The 19,519-nt window shown below is 38.6% G+C and overlaps 1 protein-coding gene across 1 annotated transcript; it reads right to left on the reverse strand.

Moving 5' to 3' along the window:
• Window positions 1-17,917: 17,917 nt before the first annotated feature.
• LOC140839123 (uncharacterized) lies at window positions 17,918-18,820 on the reverse strand. The gene has a single exon (XM_073205756.1). The coding sequence runs from the start codon at window positions 18,818-18,820 to the stop codon at window positions 17,918-17,920; it is 903 nt and encodes a 300-aa protein (XP_073061857.1).
• Window positions 18,821-19,519: the final 699 nt, after the last annotated feature.

Genomic DNA, 19,519 nt, shown 5'->3' on the forward strand with positions numbered 1-19,519 from the left:
ATATGTTTGGCAAATCTGGTCTCGTAATAACCCGTCTATAATTATATCAATTCAATTTCAATAATCTTTGCTTAACATGATATAAAATCTAGGGCATTACATTTCTCCCCCTCTAAGATACGATTTCGTCTTCGAAATCACAGGCATTTTATTCGTATCAATAAGGAGTATATATACAAAACTGTATAAGAAATTTACATTATCGAAACAACTCTGGGAATTCTTGTCTCATATCTGATTAAGTTTCTCAGGTGGCTTCTTCAGTGCCATGACGAGTCCATTGAACTTTTACAAGTAGAATAGTTTTCGTTCTGAGCTGTTTTTCTTTACGATCAATGATCTGAATCGGTTTTTCAACATAGCTCAACGTCTCATCCAGTTCGGCCTCGTCTGGTTGAATAGCATGTGAAGCATCAGGAAGGTATTTCCTTAATAACGATACATGAAAGACATCATGTATCCCAGATAATGAAGGCGGTAAGGCGAGTCGATAGGCACGATCTCCTATCTTCTCGAGAATCTCATAAGGCCCGATGTATCGTGGAGACAGTTTCCCTTTCTTGCCAAATCTGACAACTCCTCTGAAAGGTGAAATTTTCAAGAATACTCGGTCTCCTGCTTCAAATACCAATGGTCTACGTCGAACATTGGCATATTTGGCCTGTCTGTCTTGTGCTGCCTTCATTTTCTTTCGAATGAGCTTCACTTTTTCTATCATATCTCTGATCATATCTGGTCCAACCTCAGGCACTTCAGAGATATCATCCCAATAGAGAGGGGATCTGCATTTCTTTCCGTACAACGCTTCGAATGGTGCCATCTCAATACTCGTCTGATAGCTGTTGTTGTACGAAAACTCACAAAGCGGTAATGCATCTTGCCAATTAGTGCTAAAATCAAGCACTACTGCTCTCAGCATATCCTCCAGTGTCTGGATAGTCCGCTCTGACTGTCCGTCGGTCTGTGGATGATATGCGGTATTCAGATGTAACTTCGTACCGAGAGCCTGCTGCAAACTCTGCCAGAAGTGCGAAGTAAATCGAGGATCACGATCTGATACGATAGACTTCGGCACTCCATGTAATCTGACCACTTCTCTAACATAGATCTCTGCCATCTGGTCAAATCTGTACGTCATCTTGTATGGGATAAAACATGCGGATTTGGTCAATCTGTCAATCACGACCCAAATCGCATCACACCCTCGGGAGGAACGCAGCAATTGCGTCACAAAATCCATGGAAATGTGATCCCATTTCCATTCAGGAATGGACAAGCTCTGTAATAATCCTCCTGGTTTCTTTCTTTCTGCTTTCACCTGTTGGCAATTCAGACATTTGGAAACAAATTCTGCAATATCATTTTTCATTTGTTTCCACCAGAACTGTCTTTTCAAATCATTGTACATCTTTCTGCCACCAGGATGAATACTAAATAGACTGTTGTGCGCTTCTGACAATATCTGTCGTCTCAACTCTGAAATATTCGGCACAACTAGACGATTATTCACGTACAAAACCTTATCACGTACTTGATACTCTGATCGATGTCCTGCTCTAACCATCGATACTGATTTCTGTACATTCTGATCAACTTTCTGAGCTGCTTTGATTCTCATAATCAACTCTGGTTCTACTTGCACCATATAGAGTCTCAACGGTCTATAATCTGTTTCAAATACTAATCCAGACACACGACAGTTTTCTATCAAATTTGAAACACCAATCATCGACAAAGATAAAGAACTTACCTTTCGACTCAGTGCATCAGCTGCTGCATTAGACTTTCCTGGATAGTATTTGATTTCACAATCAAAATCTTTAAGCAAATCAAGCCATCTTCGCTGTCTCATATTCAATTCAAATTGTGAAAACAGATATTTCAAGCTCTTGTGATCAGAATAGATTTCAAACTTCTCCCCGTAAAGGTAGTGTCTCCATATCTTTAATGCAAAGACAATGGCTGCCAATTCTAGATCATGAATTGGATAACGGGTTTCATGTGGCTTAAGCTGTTTTGAGGCATAAGCAATAACATGCCCTCGTTGCATCAGTACACATCCCAATCCTCTGTGAGAAGCGTCACAATAAACCACAAAATCACCAGTACCGGATGGAATAGTCAACACCGGGGCACTGGTCAACCTCTTCTTCAATTCCAGAAAACTGGTCTCACATTCTTCAGACCAGACAAATGGAGCATTCTTTTGAGTCAGCTGAGTAATTGGTTTAGCTATACTCGAGAAATCTTTAATGAATCGACGGTAATATCCCGCTAAACCCATAAAACTGCAGATTTCGGGAACTGACGTCGGTCTTGGCCAAGAAATCACGGCTTCCACCTCACTGGGATCCACTGATATCCCCTCTCCGGATATAATATGACCCAGAAATATTACCTGTCTTAACCAAAACTCACATTTTGACAATTTAGCATATAACTTCTCAGCCCTTAAAATTCGCAACACAGTTCTTAGATTCTCAGCATGCTCACTCATATTCTTTGAATAGATCAAAATATCATCAATGAATATAATCACAAATTCATCGAGATACTTCTGGAATACACGGTTCATCAATCCCATGAATACAGCTGGAGCATTCGTCAAACCAAACGGCATGACAATAAATTCATAGTGTCCATACATGGTTCTGAATGCCGTCTTTGAAATATCAGAATCTCTGACTCTCAGCTGGTGATATCCCGATCTTAAATCAATCTTGGAATATACTGAAGAACCCTGCAACTGATCAAATAAATCATCAATACGAGACAAAGGATATTTATTCTTTATCGTTTCCTTGTTCAGTTGCCTATAGTCGATGCAGAGTCTCATCGAACTGTCTTTATTTCTTACAAATAATACTGTAGCACCCCAAGGAGAAACACTCGGTCTGATGTACCCCTTGGCCAGTAAGTCTTCTAGCTGATCCTTTAATTCTTTCAATTCAACTGGTGCCATTCTGTACGGAGCTGTAGAGATCGGCACTGTACCTGGCATCAATTCAATGCTGAAGTCTATCTCTCTAACTGGAGGCAATCCCGGGATCTCATCTGGGAAGACGTCAGCAAACTCACGTACCACTGGCAGGTCTGCCAATGCTGGACTCGACTTCAGTAAATCTACTGAATATACAAGGAATCCCTCTGCTCCTTTCTGTAATAATCGAGTCATAGATAATACGGATATTAAAGGAATTCTCGATCTAGAACCCTTACCGTAAAATTTCCACTCTTCAGCCATATCTGGTCTGAATCTCACTATCTTGTGGAAACAATCAACTGTCGCTCTGTACTTGGTCAGCATATCAATACCGATAATACAATCGAAATCGGACAACCCAAGTACGATGCAATCTAATTCAATCTCATGCCCGTCATACTGTAGTACACAATGCTTAACAGAGTTTACAGATATCAAACTCGTCCCCAAAGGCGAAGAGATAGACACTACAGTAGCTAAAGACTCTACAGGCAATGCATGACTCAATGCAAATCGTTCAGAAATAAACGTATGTGAAGCACCGGTATCAATTAGTACATAAGCAGGGTAACCACATAAAGAACAGTTACCTGCCACATCATCATCTGGTGCTTCCTGGGCCTGCTTCTCTGTCAAAGCGAAGACTCTGGCCTCCTGTCTAGGAGGCTGAACAACTGTCTGGCTTCCTCCTGGCCTCTGGTGTGACTGAGCTGGCGCTGGCTGGAATGTATGAACAGCAGCTGATCGTCTCTCAGCCTGTGCTGCTGATCCTAATGATTCGGCTCCCTGAGATCTTTGGGAACCTCTCTGGGGACACACTTTAGCAAAATGTCTGGGTTGTTTACAAATGTTGCAACTACCCGTCACTCCCTGGCATTGTTCAGTTGCATGTCTTCCTCCGCAAGTCTTGCAATAAACTCCTGTGTAACTCTGGCTCTGTCTGGAACCACCGGAGCTGGAAGAACTACTGCCAGATTTCTTGAATTGCTTTCCTCTGGCTTTCAAAAATTCTTTCTTGCCTCCACTGCTGCTGCCACTCTCAAATCTGGGAGGTGGTTGCTGTGGTCTCGGTGCTAGAGGCACAAATAAAGCCCCTTTCTGTCTCATCAGACCGGCTTCTGCTCCCTTAGCTCTGTTCAGGGCGTTAGTAAAATTATTCGGTCGCCCTGTGTTCACCAATGTGAAAATGTCGGGGTTCAAGCCATTGATAAACTGGTCAGCAGTAGTTTCTTCACTGTCAGCCACATGTGGAGCAAATTTCAAAAAGGAGGAGAACTTGGACACGTATTCTTCTATGTTCATCTGTCTCTGCCTTAGGCAAACTCCGCCCCCTTGTCCTTTCGATACGACACTGGAAAGAATCGTTGATAAAATTCAGTTCTAAATATATTCCAGGTAATAATCGTACCTCTATGCTCCATGGCTCTCTTTTTCGTAATCCACCAGTCCTTTGCAACATCGTGTAACTGGTGTCCAATTAATTTCACTCTCCTCTCATCTGTATATTCCAAGGATTCGAACAACATTTCAATATCATCAAGCCAACTCTCACACTCCACAGCGTTCTCTGTTCCTTTCAAAGTTGGCGGATGAAATGATTGAAATCGTTTCAGTAACGTTTCCATTGGAGTCGGGGTGACATCCATTGGAGGATTTGATGTACTTCCCTGTTCTGGGACTCGTCTCGGAGGCATATCTGATAATCAAATAGATTAGTAACAAATACTACAATTCTGTTTCAATCCTCCTCTGGTCATCTTACTGCTGATCTAGAATCAATACTGATCCAATCTCAACAAAACATATTACTATATCAAATCAGATAAACAAGTAACGTGTATTAAAGCAGTAAGACATGCTAGCATTCAAAAGCAGGAAAGAAAACCTCAATCTACCCCGCTCACTAGCCTCTTCTATCTCAATCTAAAGGATTTATCGCTCTGATACCACCTGTTGTGGGGACCCGGACGTTAATCAGGTTCTTAATCATCATTGGGACTAATTAATCAATTATAATAAACAGGGTCTAAATTTTTTTTAAAAATACGGAAGGTAATGGAATCAAACTCCTATACATATCAGTATAAAAGTATAACTTTGGTAAAATATACAATCATACATATATCAGGTTCAACAACTAACTATCAAGTGTTTAAACCCTATCTCTAGTCCAAGTCCGTAGTCTCCACTCTAACTCGATCATTCTTCATCTCTGTGACCCTGAACCTGTCCCACCTGTTGCCATGCACACATACAAACAAGACAACAGCCGGATAACTCCGGTGAGATATAAATATCCCAGTATAAACAATGTATCCATGCAATCATATAAAACATATATAAAAGCATAAACAATTATTAAAAACATGTATCCAATCTGACTACATGAACAAATACGAATCTGTATTTAAAACAGTGTCTTGTTATCTAATCTCAACTTATTTCTAATCTAGGGATCCCAATCTAATTTAGACTTTGGTATGCTGTATCGAATGTCTACAATAGACGTCGATCTACATCTAAGCTCATCGATACACCATAAGTCTAGAGTCTCAGCGGTTCTTACAAAGACTCGGCGGTTCTGCCCTAGCTAGGCTGATCTGCCCTAGACTCAAACTTTGACTCTGCTATCATTCAATAAATTAAACATATAAGTCTGATAGTATGCAAATATCAATGCAATAAAATAAAGTATGTGATTTAGGTAAACTAAAGTCAAACCTAACTCGAGTTGTGCAATCCCGAATCAACATTTATTTATACCTTTATTGATGTTGCTCTGATACAATCGAAGTCTCGACCCAAAGTCTGTCACTGTTCAATCTGGCATTGACAATATCAATATTCTAATATAATCATGACATCCCTGTTTTATCAAATTCTGACGGTACAACAGTACAATCTTGCGATATTGGTAATACTATATCAGTCTATACCAATTCCAATAATTTACAATCAACCACCGTACAAATCTGATATCAATTCTAGTCAATTTCATTCTGAAATTTATAACAATTCTATAATCAGTCCGTTTCTTAATATGACTTTGATTCTACGCTGTCTAACATGTCAAGAACAACATATATGACGTGTATTCAATTCCAACAACATCATAATTTCAAAGCATGCCAAAACGTAGTAAAACTTACGTCCAGTTATAGCCTGCGTTGATAGGAACACAGTACCGAAGTCGGATTTAAATTTGGACGGACGGATTGAAATATAAAGGCGTAATGATTTTTATCAATCTTTCTCAAGGCTCTTCTCAATTTTCTTTTCCGAATTCTGAAGAATTGCACTTTATATACATCCCATTGCATGTAAGGCGACGTGGCTTATTTTCCTTGCATGACGGTCGGCGCTCGAGCGGTGCTAAACTACCGCTCGAGCGCGGCAGTCTCTGTCCAAGCACTCGGCGTGATACATCTTGGTGCTCGGGCGGTCAAAAACTACCGCCCGGGTGCCACATCCTCTGCCCGAACATTTTCTTGTTGAACATTGGCGCTCGGGCGGTCAATAATTACCGCTCGGGCGCCAACAGTTCTGTCCCAAAAGTTGTGTAATTTATATGTTTGGCCAATCTGGTCTCGTAATATCCCGTCTATAATTATATCAATTCAACTTCAATAATCTTTGCTTAACATGATATAAAATCTAGGGCATTACAGAGGCAGCATGAAACAAGCAAATGTCACACGTTATCTTTTGTCTATGTGCAAGAAATCTTATTAGACATGGATGCCAGGCTTTTCTAGCATGTGTCAATACCGTACATTCTCTTATCAGTCAGAAATTGGAAGATGTGGATATTATCAGAGATTTTCCTAGCGTCTTTTCCGAAGACGTTTCTGGCATTCCACTTGATCGTGAGGTGGAATTTTCTATTGAGTTAATGCCAGACACTGTTCCTATATCTAAAGCACCGTATCGTCTAGCACCGGCTGAAATGATAGAATTAAAATATCAAATCCAATAATTGCTAGACTATGGTTTTATTCATGCTAGTTATTCTCCATGGGGCGCACCGGTATTATTTGTAAAGAAGAAAGATTGTAGTATGCGACTTTTTATCGATTATCGAGAGCTGAATAGGGTCACTATCAAGAATAACTCTCCACTGCCAAGAATTGAAGATCTATTTGATCAGTTATAAGGAGCATCGATTTTCTCTAAAATTGATCTTCGTTCTGGATACCATCAATTGAAAGTAAAAGAGTCAGATGTTAACAAGACAACATTTCATACTAGATATGGGCACTACGAGTTTACGGTCATGCCATTTGGGTTGACCAATGCGCCATCGATCTTCATGGATCTCATGAATCGCGTATTTCAGCCGTATCTGGATCAGTTTATTATAGTCTTCATTGATGATATATTGATATATTCGAAGAATAAAGAGGAGCATAGTCGTCATTTGAGGACAGCGCTGCAATTAGTGCAAGATAGAAAGTTATATGCAAAATTCAACAAGTCCGAGTTTTGGCTTGATAGAGTGGCATTCTTAGGCCACATCATTTCTAGCTATGGCGTTGAAGTGGATCCAAGTAAAGTTGAGGCAATGAAATAGTGGCCAGTACCGAGGAGTGTTATCGAGATTCGTACTTTCTTGGTACTAGCTGGCTATTATCGCAAGTTTATTCAGGGATTCTCATCTATAGCGGTACCCATGACCGCCTTGATAGAGAAAAATGCAAAGTTTGTATGGGGATCCGAGTGTCAAGAAAGTTTTGATAAGTTGAAGCAAGCCTTAATATCAGCACCAGTGTTATCTATGCCATCGGAGTAAGGAGAGTATGTTCTATATACTGACGCTTCTAAACTTGTTCTGGGCGCAGTTCTGATGCAAAACGATCGAGTTATAGTTTATGCGTCGAGACAATTGAAAATTCCCGAGAAAAACTACCCTACTCATGATCTTGAGCTTGTAGATGTAGTTTTTTCATTGAAGATTTGGAGACATTACTTATATGGGGAGAAGTGCAAGATATTCACCGGTCATAAAAGTTTGAAATACTTCTTCACCCAAAAGGAATTGATTATGAGATAGAGAAGATGACTTGAATTAGTGAAGGACTACGACTGTGAAATTAGCTATCATCAGTGGAAAGCTATTGTTGTGGCAGACACATTGAGTCGAAAAGCAGCAGTTATCACTCAATTATCACTCCAAAGACCGTTGCAGTCCGAGTTTGAGCTTACAGTTTATGCTAAGGGCGAGGCCCCTAATCTTGCCACTTTATCAGTACAGCCTACTTTGAGGGATAGAATCCGTGAGGGTAAGTCTAATGATGAGAAATTACAGAAATGGAGAGCTAGAGATGAAGCCAAGGGCAAGAAGTTATATTCTGAGGTAGATGGTATAGTTCGTTATCGAGATCCTTTATGGGTTCCTAGGGACGATTCTTTAAGAGATCTCATTATGAAGGAAGCTCATGACACACCTTATTCCATTCATCCGGGAAGCACGAAAATGTACAAAGATTTGTAGTTGTTATATTGGTGGCCAGGCATGAAGAGAGATATTCTGAGATTTGTATCCGAGTGTTTGACTTGTCAGCAATTTAAAGCAGATCATCAAATGCCAGCGGGAAAGATTAAGCCACTTCCTATTCACGAGTGGAAACGGTAAAATATTACGATGGACTTTGTTGTGGATTGCTGGAGACTATTAAGGGATTCAATGCTATATGGATGATAGTTGATTGTCTTACGAAATCAGCGCATTTTCTACCTATCAAGATGACCTTCACCATGATTCGGTATGCCGAGTTATATATTCGAGAGATAGTTCGCTTGCACGGGATTCCTGTATCTATTGTTTCTGATAGAGATCCGATATTTACGTCATCTTTTTGGAAGAGTCTGCATGCAGCAATGGGAACCAAGTTACTATACAGTACAACATTCCATCCTCAAACCGATGGTCAGTCCGAAAGAGTTTTTCAAATTTTAGAAGATCTACTACGAGCTTATGTGATCGATGTCCAAGGCAGTTGGGAACCGAAATTACCTCTAGTGTAGTTCATCTATAATAATAGTTTACAATCATCTATTGGGATGGTTCCTTTTGAGCCACTTTATAGAAGGAAATGTAGATCTCCTATTCATTGGGATAAGGTTGGTGAAAGAAGAGAGATTGGTCCGGATGTGATTGAAGAGACTGCCGAGCTTGTAGTCAAAATTCGTGAGAAAATGAAGACTGAAAAAAGCCGACATAAGAGTTATGCTGATAAGAGACGAAGAGACTTAGAGTTTACAGTGGGAGATTATGTATTTGTGAAAATAGCACCTATGAAAGGTGTTATGAGATTTGGCAAGAAAGGCAAGCTTAGTCCAAGATTTATTGGTCCGTTTGAGATTTTGGAGAGGACTGAGACACTAGTTTATAAAGTGGTACCCGATGCTTTCTGGAGTTCACAATGTGTTCCATATTTCGACGTTGCGAAAGTACATGTCGAATCCATCACATGTGCTAAATTATGAAACTCTACAATTGACTCCAAATATGACTTATGAAAAAAGATCTGTCCAAATCTTGGCAAGGAAGGAAAGAAGTCTCCGAAACAAAGTCATTCCAATGGTCAAGGTCAAATGGCTAATTCACTCGGAAGAAGAAGCTATTTGGGAAACCGAGAGGGACTTGAGGAGTCGCTACCTGGAGCTATTCAGTAAGTTCTAATTTCAAGGACATGATTTTATTTAAGGGGGGAAGGAATGTAATGTCCAAAATTTAGACGATGAAATCCAACTACATGAAAATCTAGGGAATATGAAAAATGGTTAATTAATTGATTTTAATTACGTAATTGATATGTGACATGTTTATACGACGTTTTAGTAGTTTTTCTATTTACATGCATTAAAATGTATTTTTAAGGGTTATTCAAGTTGCGATCGAAGAACGGAGACTGATGGCCGAAAATTAGAAAATGTTTTTATTAAGTAATTGTTTTTAATTATTTAACATATGAGTGATACTTTTTCCTTATTTTTGAAAATAAGGGGCTTTTGAGGTGATTTTATACGCCGGGACGTAAATATTATCGGTTTTGGTTTTTCAAAAAAAAAAAATGAACGTTTTGGCAACCCGATGAATAAATTCACAAACTTTATGAAACAAAATAATTTTATATATTAATTAAGCACTAATGGGCCTAATTAACCTATTAACGATCCAAGGCTTGATTAGTGTTTAATTAATCTATATAATATACAATTTTACCTCATAACACCATTAAACCCCACGCCTCTTTCCCCTACAATTCCAAACTCTTCTCTCAAAACAAAGTTACACGGCACACACCTAATATTCATCAAGGGAAAATTCGAAGTTTCAAGGGAAATAAAACCAAGGTCGTTCGTCGTCGTTCTTTGCAATAGTCGAAGAGAATTTGTGCGTGAAACACACAAAGGCACGTATATTTCTTTCCATTACTCATCATCACACCATAATATGTAATTATGTATTATTTGTGTGAAAAACAAGTGACACTTATATTTATTTCCATTTTTGTGCACAACATGAACTTCAAAGCATGACTTTTTATCGAAATTTTGTTGTTTACATGCATAAAGGGGCTTCCATGATTATGGAAGGTTCAAGGGTTGTTTTTACACAAGTTTATAGGTCCTAAGTCTCACGAAAATAGTTTTCACGTGAAGCTCACACAAGCTGGACCGAAATATGGTGTTTAGGGGTCAAGGTGATCGGTTAAGGGGGAAACTTGGGGTGTGGCTCGGCTCCGCAGGGGCCAGGGCAAGCTAGGGTCATGCATGAGTCCGGGGTGGACTCCTAGCCATGCTAGGACTCGAGCACTAGTGTTTTCTTGATTGCTCGCAAGTACACGATGTCAAGTTATAGTAAAATATATTATTGAGTACAAGTGTCGATCCCACGAGGAGTGTGTATATAAACGTATATTAATGCTTCTGATTAAAATAGTCTTGAATTTATTCAGAAAAATCACTTTAAGGATTTGATTTTATGAATGACTAAATTGAAAATGGATTTAAAAATAAATAAATAAATATAGATATATATAACACCAAATTTTAGCAAATAACAATGAGATAAAAGATCTAGAAGTCCGATTTCACGCAACTATCCACCATTTGTAATTCTTATTAGCTTTGTTATAAAAGTCATTTTTATTCATTAGCAAAAAATCCTATTATTATCTATTCCCTCTTCCAAGTAATAAGTAGATATTTGTTATCTAAAAATGAATTGTGACATTCCCATCAACAATTTACAATTAAATAACACAACAAGCACTAGATTCTCTATATGCTTCGATAGCATTATAGGCCTTCCGAACTCTATAAATACCATTGATGTATTTGATCTTTTTCTTGTTTATAATTTCCTCTTCCGAGTGATAAATTTTAAACATATAAATCATTCAAAATATGACCAATAAATTGAAAGCATTAAGATTAGAACAATACAAATGAACAATACGAAGAACTTAAATAACTTAATTTATAACTTCTAACACATGGTTTCTAGTTTTGTTCCATCATTCTTCTAGAATTAAAACTTAGTTTATAATAACACAATCAAAACAACAAAACATGGTTTTAAAATAAGACATAACAAATGAAAAACAAAGGAAAGAAGAACTTAGAACAAGAGTTTGAAGAGCTGATTCCGTTCCCGGAGTTGTACAAAAGATTTCTTCCAAACTTGATGAATTTGATCTTCAATCTAGTAGTAGCCTCCTTCACTCTTTCCTTGGCTCCCCAATACCCTAGATAGTATCAAATGATGTCTTAATATAGTCCAGACAATATAGAAGTCGTAGCACAAAAAATTCTCAAACTTCCACGCGTAGCACACAAAGTTACAGAATTTCCGGATTCTGCTTTTTGAAGACCGCAGGTGCGGTGAAGAACAGACCGCGGGTGCGGTCCTCTTTCTGGTGTATGAGCGTAGGTGCGCTGCCTATTTCAGTGTGGGTGCACTAGCTTACCGCGAGTGCGTTACATGAATAAGTGCGGGTGCGCTGCAGCTACTGTATTTTTTTTTATCTTTTTGCACTTTCCAATTCAACACTTTTAATACTTCACACTCTTATTCTATACTTCCAAACTATAACAACAAAAACAACAACAAATCAAATAAACTGCTCAAGAATCACATAATTCTAAGTTAAAAACAAGTAATAAAAGTGAAATAAATTACACTTATCAAACTCCCCCAAACTTAGGATTTTGCTAGTCTCGTGCAAAATAAAAACACACAAACAAACAAGTCATGAAATTTTTTTTAAAAGAACATGGCCTCAAGATAATTTAACTAAATATTCATGCAATCGATCCAAAAAATCACCTAAATCATAGTTTGTCCGTATTTCGCCTCGAGTGTTGTTTGGATAGTTCTAGAAAAAATCTCAATTCACCAACACAAAGTAGAATCTAATCTTCGTGAAAAAATAATATCTCAATGCACCAACCAAATACATATATATTCAAAAAGAAAAGTGCTTGGCTTCAAAGAAATTTCAAGAACACAATTCTTTTTTCTCATATGGGCTCAAGAGGGCATCAAATGAATATTTATGAACAATATAAATAGGCCCAAATAAAATCAAAGATTGCCTCAATCATATATGTGTTTAAGAAAATTTATTTCAATGTCAAATGAAAATCACAAAGTTGTATAGGAATTATAAGTTTCAAATTTACCAAATCTCATGATTGTTCTCTAAATTTTTCAAATTGATTGATGAACATTAATGAAATTCATGACCTTTCTTCTCAATACAAAAATTTTTATCATCATTGGCCATTTCAAAAAATTTCATGACTATGACACTACAAACACACAAGCAACAAACTCACAAGAAAAAAAATAAAACACTCAAATAAAACTAAATAAAATGAACAACACACAAAATAAAATAATAACATCTCCCCCAAACTTAAATATGTGCATCGTCCTCGATGTATATGTTAGAGGAATACACATACCTCGGACAATGACCTTCAGTGGTCATTGTCATCCTCATCATCTGCTCCTTCTTGTGGTGGGTGGTACTCAGGCAGATCATATGCGGGTGGTCATTGCGGAGGTTTTGGAAATGGATTACCTGATGTGGAAGCTGATGGAAATTGTTGAGCCAAGACAAACGTGAAATCCATCATATAATCCATGAATGTATCGGTCCGATACCGAAACACGTCCATGTCTTGGCGTTGTTGGCACATCTCCTCTTCCAAGTAAGTTAATCTTTCTCGCACATTTCTTCGTTGTTGTTGGGTTTGAGCATGGTAACGTCTTTCAGCAGCTCTTCGATTGAATTCTCTTTCAGCTTCACGTGTATCTTGTTGATCAGATGTCAGTGACCTATGTGGTTTAATTACCACAATTGCATTTTTTGGTTTCGAAAATTCTTCCTTTGCTGCCCAAGTTACTCCTGCATAATGGCATAAGTCTGTGATAAGAGAAGGGTGGAGGAGTTCACTAGGAGAGTTACCTTTTGTATAATCCAACATTGAGTTCTGAAGCAATTGACCTAAATCAATCGTCTTTCCAGTTAAGATGCAAAAAGTCAAGATTGCCCTCTCCTTGATGATAGTAGTAGTATGGTCTGTAGGCTTAAACCTAGCCGAAATGAATGAATACCAATCTTTGTCAACATTTGTCAAATCAGATTTGGCCAGGCTTAAGTGCACATCGTCTCTCGTCCGCCATTCCGCTCCATCGATGCAAATAGTCTGAAGAATCTCATTATAATCAACTTTCTCGTTCCGGTATTGTTCATATTCATCATGCATCATTGGAGGGATACCATACATTGTGTTGATGGTATGCGCATCAAAAGCTACCATCTTTCCTCGCACAAAAACCTTCAAGTGATCATGCTTAACCTTAAGGTTTGCATAAAATTCTCTTACCAAGGAAATAACCGCATCCGGTGGTGGCTTGCCGAATGCCTCCCAATGCCTAGCAGTAAGCATGAATCCGATTTCAGTTCGTGGGAAGCTCAAGTCAAAGCCCCTCTCTTTCACAATGCTCTTGTTTAGAATTTTGCCAAAGTTTTTCTCCGCTTTCTCGTCCCAAAACTTGTTTACATCTTAATTTGCAGATGATGATGCACTCTTTGATTGTTTCTTTCTTGGAGGCATTTTATCAAACACCTTCAAATCACCAACTTTCCCTTCAATCTAATTCACAAAACTAGATGATTCTTTCACACCCCCAAACTTGTTAACCACAATAACTACACCTCAACAATATACACACCAATTCAATAAACAATATCAAGATTGTACTCCACTAAAATTCAATTTTCTTCCATATCCAATGACACCCATAATTTCGAATTAGAAAGCAAATGTACTATCGAATGGCTCACCTTGAGTGTTGAATTGTTTCTTGTAAGAACAAAATCAAAGCTCCTTTCAATCCTTGGGTGAAATTTTCGAGCCTCCTTTCAAACCCTAGGTATGATGTTGATTGTGTGGAATGAAGATGGAGATTGACTGGAATGATTGAAGTTATGTAGGTGTGAGTGGTAAATTTGTGCTTGGAGAAACAAAATTTGAGTGTGGAATGTGTTCTTGAGAAAGATTTTTGAAGTGAAGGAGAAATTTGGGAGAAAGGTTGATCGGTAATGTCCAATTTCTGCCCCTTTCCGAATTTAAAATGATCGGCCGTGGGTACGGTCAAGAACATACCGCGGGTGCGCTAAAGCTACTGTGATTTTTAAGTTTTCGATCTTCAGCGACCGCGGGTGCGCTGCTTTTTGTACCGCGGGTGCGGTGTTGACTCTAGTAATGTAGCGCGGGTGCGGTGTAAATGACACCGCGGGTGCGGTATGGCTACTGGAATTTTATTTTTTTTTCTTCAATAAGCACCGCGAGAGCGCTCCAAAAGAGACCGCGGGTGCGGTGTAGGTACTGGAAAATTTAATTTTTTCTTTCATCAACTACCGCAGGTGCGGTGTTTTTCCAGCTCGGGTGCACTATCAGAAATGGTTTTCTCCTCAAATTTTAATCCTGAAAAACACAATTGAGTTCCTAAGATTTTGGGAAGATAAAAGAACACATTATATCAAAAATACACATTCTAAAATAAGAATACAAGAATAAAAAAAAAACAAACAAAACCGAAAAAAAATGCAATAGAGAAACAAAAATTTGGGTTGCCTCCCAATAAGCGCTTGGTTTAACGTCTTCAGCCCGAATACCACCAGTTTACATCAAGTCGATCCGCCTAAAGGAATGTTGTCAATATGCCTTACTTCAGTCCCATAATAATGCTTGATCCATTGTCCATTTATTTTAAACGTTCTTCCGTCATTTCACTTTAGCTCAATGGATCCATATGGTTGGACTGATTCTATTGTAAATGGCCCCGACCATCTTGATTTTAGCTTACCAGGAAACAGTTTGAGGCATGAATTGAACAACAGTACTTTATGTCCGAGCTCGAAATTTCTGTGCAAGATATGGTTGTCATGCCACTTCTTGGTCTTCTCCTTGTAGATTTTTGCATTCTCATAAGCTTCATTTCTGAACTCCTCCATCTCATTCAATTGCAGTAGCCGCTGCTCACCAGATGCTTCCATGTCAAAGTTAAGCTTTTTCACGGCCCAAAAATCTCTGTGTTCCAAATCCAGTGGTAAGTGACAAGCCTTACCAAAGACCAACCTATAGGGTGACATCCCAATAGGTGTCTTGTAGGCAGTTCTGTACGCCCATAAAGCATCATCCAACTTCAGTGCCCAATCCCTATGGTTTGTCTTCACCATTTTCTCCAATATCTGCTTACTCTCCCGGTTGGATACTTCAGCTTGTCCATTTGCTTTTGGGTGGTATGCCAGGGTCACCCTATGCTTTACATCATATTTAGCCAAAAGTGAGTTAAATATTTTATTACAAAAATGTGTACCTTCATCACTAATTATGGCTCTTGGTGTCCCAAATCTTGTGAATATGTTCCTGTGAACAAACTTAGCAACCACTCGAGCATCATTAGTATTGGTGGCAATTGCTTCCACCCATTTTGACACGTAATCCACATCAAGCAAAATATAAGATTGACCAAAAGAAGATAGGAATGGTCCCATGAAGTCAATACCCCAAACATCAAAAAGCTTCACTTCCAAAATATTGGTCAATGGGAACTCATGGCGTCTAGAAATATTTCCAACCCTTTGGCATCTATCACATGGCTTTGCTAAGGTATAACTATCTTTGAACAAAGTAGGCCAATAAAAACCAGACTGTAATACCTTTGCTGCTGTTCTTGATGCTCCAAAGTGTCCACCATATGGCGAAGAGTGGCATTGTTCAAGAATAACTTTGCCTTCTTCCTCCGCTACGCATCTTCTAATCATTTGATCAGCACATCTCTTGAAGACATATGGATCATCCCATAGGTAAAACATTGCATCGTGAAAGAATTTCTTCTTTTGATGATAAGTCAAATATGGAAGAAGAGCATCACAAGACAAGAATTTAGCTATATCAGCAAACCAAGGGAGTATAGAACTTACCTCAAACAACTGTTCATCTGGAAATGCTTCTTTGATGATTCCTTCCTCTTTTTTCTCTTCAAGTTCGAGCCGTGACAAGTGGTCGGCTACTTGATTTTCACACCCCTTCATATCCTTAATTTCAAAATCAAACTCTTGGAGCAATAAAATCCACCTTATCAAGCGTGGTTTTGCATCCTTCTTGGCAAAAAGGTATCGAATAGCTGCATGGTCAGTGAAAACAATTACCTTTGTGCCGACCAATTAGGGTCTAAACTTGTCAAATGTAAATACTACTGCAAGCATCTCCTTTTCAGTAGTTGTGTAATTTTGTTGTGCAGCATCCATGGTTCGAATTGCATAGTCGATTGATCTAAAAAATTTATCACGCCTTTGGCCCAACACCACACCTACTTCATAATCACTAGCATCGCACATCAATTCGAAGGGCTCCTTCCAATCTGGTCCTATCATGATTGATGCTGTCACCAATGCCTTCTTGATCTTCTCAAATGCCTGCAGACAATCATCATCAAAAATAAAAGTTGATTCTTTTTCAAGCAAATTACACAAAGGTTTAGAAATCTTAGAAAAATCTTCGATAAATCTATGATAAAACCCAGCGTGTCCTAAGAAACTCCTTATCCCTTTGATGTTCTTCGGTGGTGGAAGCTTTTCAATTGCAACCACTTTGGCTCTGTCTACCTCTAATCCCTTAGAAGACACTTTATGTCCAAGAACAATACCTCTTGGACCATAAAATGACATTTTTCCCAATTAAGAACTAAGTTCTTTTCTTGACATCTCTGCAAAACAAGGGAAATGTTATGTAAACAGTGATCAAATGAAGAGCCAAATACCGAGAAATCATCAATGAAAACTTCCATGATGTCTTCCACCATGTCTGCAAATATGGCCATCATACACCTCTGAAAAGTAGCAGGTGCATTACATAACCCAAAAGGCATCCTCCTAAAACCAAACGTGCCGTAGGGGCACGTGAAAGTTGTCTTCTCTTGATCCTCCGGTGCTATAGCAATCTGGTTATAACCTGAATAACCATCTAAAAAACAGTAATGACAATAACCAGCAAGTCTATCAAGCATTTGATCAATAAAAGGTAATGGAAAATGATCTTTCCGTGTGGCGTTGTTCAACTTCCTATAATCAATACATATTCGCCATCCAGTTACAGTACGAGGAGATATTAGTTCATCATTTTCATTCTTTACCACAGTCATTCCACCCTTTTTAGGCACTACTTTCACAGGAGACACCCAACTGCTATCAGAAATAGCATATATAACTCCAGCATTTAACAATTTCAACACTTCATTTTTCACTACCTCTTTCATGGCTGGATTTAACCTTCTCTGATGATCCACATAAGGAGCGTATGACTCCTCCATTAAAATCCTATGCATGCATATGGTGGGACTAATCCCCCTTATATCAGAAATCGACCACCCAATGCAGTTTTAAATTTCCTCAACACGCTCAACAATTTCTCTTTTTCATCTAAAGTAAGAAAGGAAGAGATAATTACCGGATATGTCGACTTCTCACCCAAGAAAGCATAGCAAAGATGACTTGGCAATTCCTTCAAAACAGAGGATGAATGTATAATCTCTGAACACTTTTCTTCATCCAACTTCTCCTTTGCGGCTTCCTTCACCTTTGGCAACTCTTCAAGAGCCAAAAGTTGCTCTCTCAATTCCCAATCATCATCATCAACTCTACCAACAGTACTAGAAAGGCATCTTTCTGATGGATCTTTTACTGTATGACTTATACCAATCTCAACAACACAAGAGTCAATTATATCAATGCTTTTACAAGTACTCACCTCGTCATTACCTTTAATAGCCTTATAGATGTTGAATATCACAGCTTCCCCACCAACTCTCAAGGTGAGTTCTCCTTTGTGTACATCTATCAATGCTTTCCCAGTGGCTAAGAAGGGTCGCCGAAAAATCAATGGAGCATCTTGATCTTCCTCCATGTCAAGTATTACAAAATCAGCAGGGAAGATAAACTTGTCAACTTTTATCAAAACATCTTCAACAATTCCACGAGGATAGGTGAGTGACCTATCTGCAAGTTGCAAAGTTATAGTGGTTGGTTTTACCTCCCCAAGCTTCAAGTGCTTATAAGTAGAAAATGACATAAGATTAATACTCGCTCCAAGATCACATAAAGCTTTATTAACATTAGTACCACCAATAATGCAAGGAATAGTAAAACTCCCTGGATCTTTTAGTTTTTGTGGTAGCTTCTTTTGGAGAATGGCGCTACACTCTTCGGTCAATTTCACTGTCTCGAATTCTCGCAACTTCCTCTTCTTTGACATCACATCTTTGATGAACTTTGTATAGTTTGGCATTTGCTCTAAAGCATCATCAAATGGAATGTTGATGTGAATCTTCTTGAAAATTTCCAAAATTTTTGCAGATTGATCATCAATAATCTTCTTCCTAAATCTCTGTGGGTATGGAAGAGTCGGCTTAAATACTGGAGGTTGTTCAACTTCAACTTCAGCTTTGGATCCCTCGGTGTCAACTTCTTCAACTGTCTTCTCGCTTTCCTCATTCTCTTTGGATTTTTTAACCTCAAGTTCTCTTCCACTTCTCAAAGTTACAGCTTTGCATTGCTCATTTGGATTCACTTCACTATTACTTGGGAATTGACCTCTATTTTGATCTCTCAATGCATTAGCCAACTGTCCAATCTGTGTCTCCAATGATTTCATTGTGGCATCCATATTTCCCATGTGAGATTCCATGCCATCAAGACGAGATTAAGTCCTAGCCATCCTTTTACTAGATTCAGCAACAAATGTCCCAACTAGATCCTCAAGTGAAGGTTTTCCTTCCCCCTTTGATGTATTGAACCCCGGTGGAGGATTCAACACATTCTTATTATTAGCATATGAAAAATTCTCATGATTTCTCAAACCAGGATGATAAGTGTTAGGGGGAGGGTTACCTCGATATCCTCCGTAGCCACCAAAATTCCTATTGTTGATATATTGAGCCTCATCAGGAATATG

The sequence above is a fragment of the Primulina eburnea genome, chromosome 8 (assembly GCF_022965805.1).
Source record: "Primulina eburnea isolate SZY01 chromosome 8, ASM2296580v1, whole genome shotgun sequence".
Classification (NCBI taxonomy): Eukaryota; Viridiplantae; Streptophyta; class Magnoliopsida; order Lamiales; family Gesneriaceae; genus Primulina; species Primulina eburnea.

Bases quoted from the DNA above. Each gene is read 5' to 3' on its own strand.
- LOC140839123 (XM_073205756.1), bottom strand. From the start codon at position 18,820: ATGTCAAAGAAGAGGAAGTTGCGAGAATTCGAGACAGTGAAATTGACC.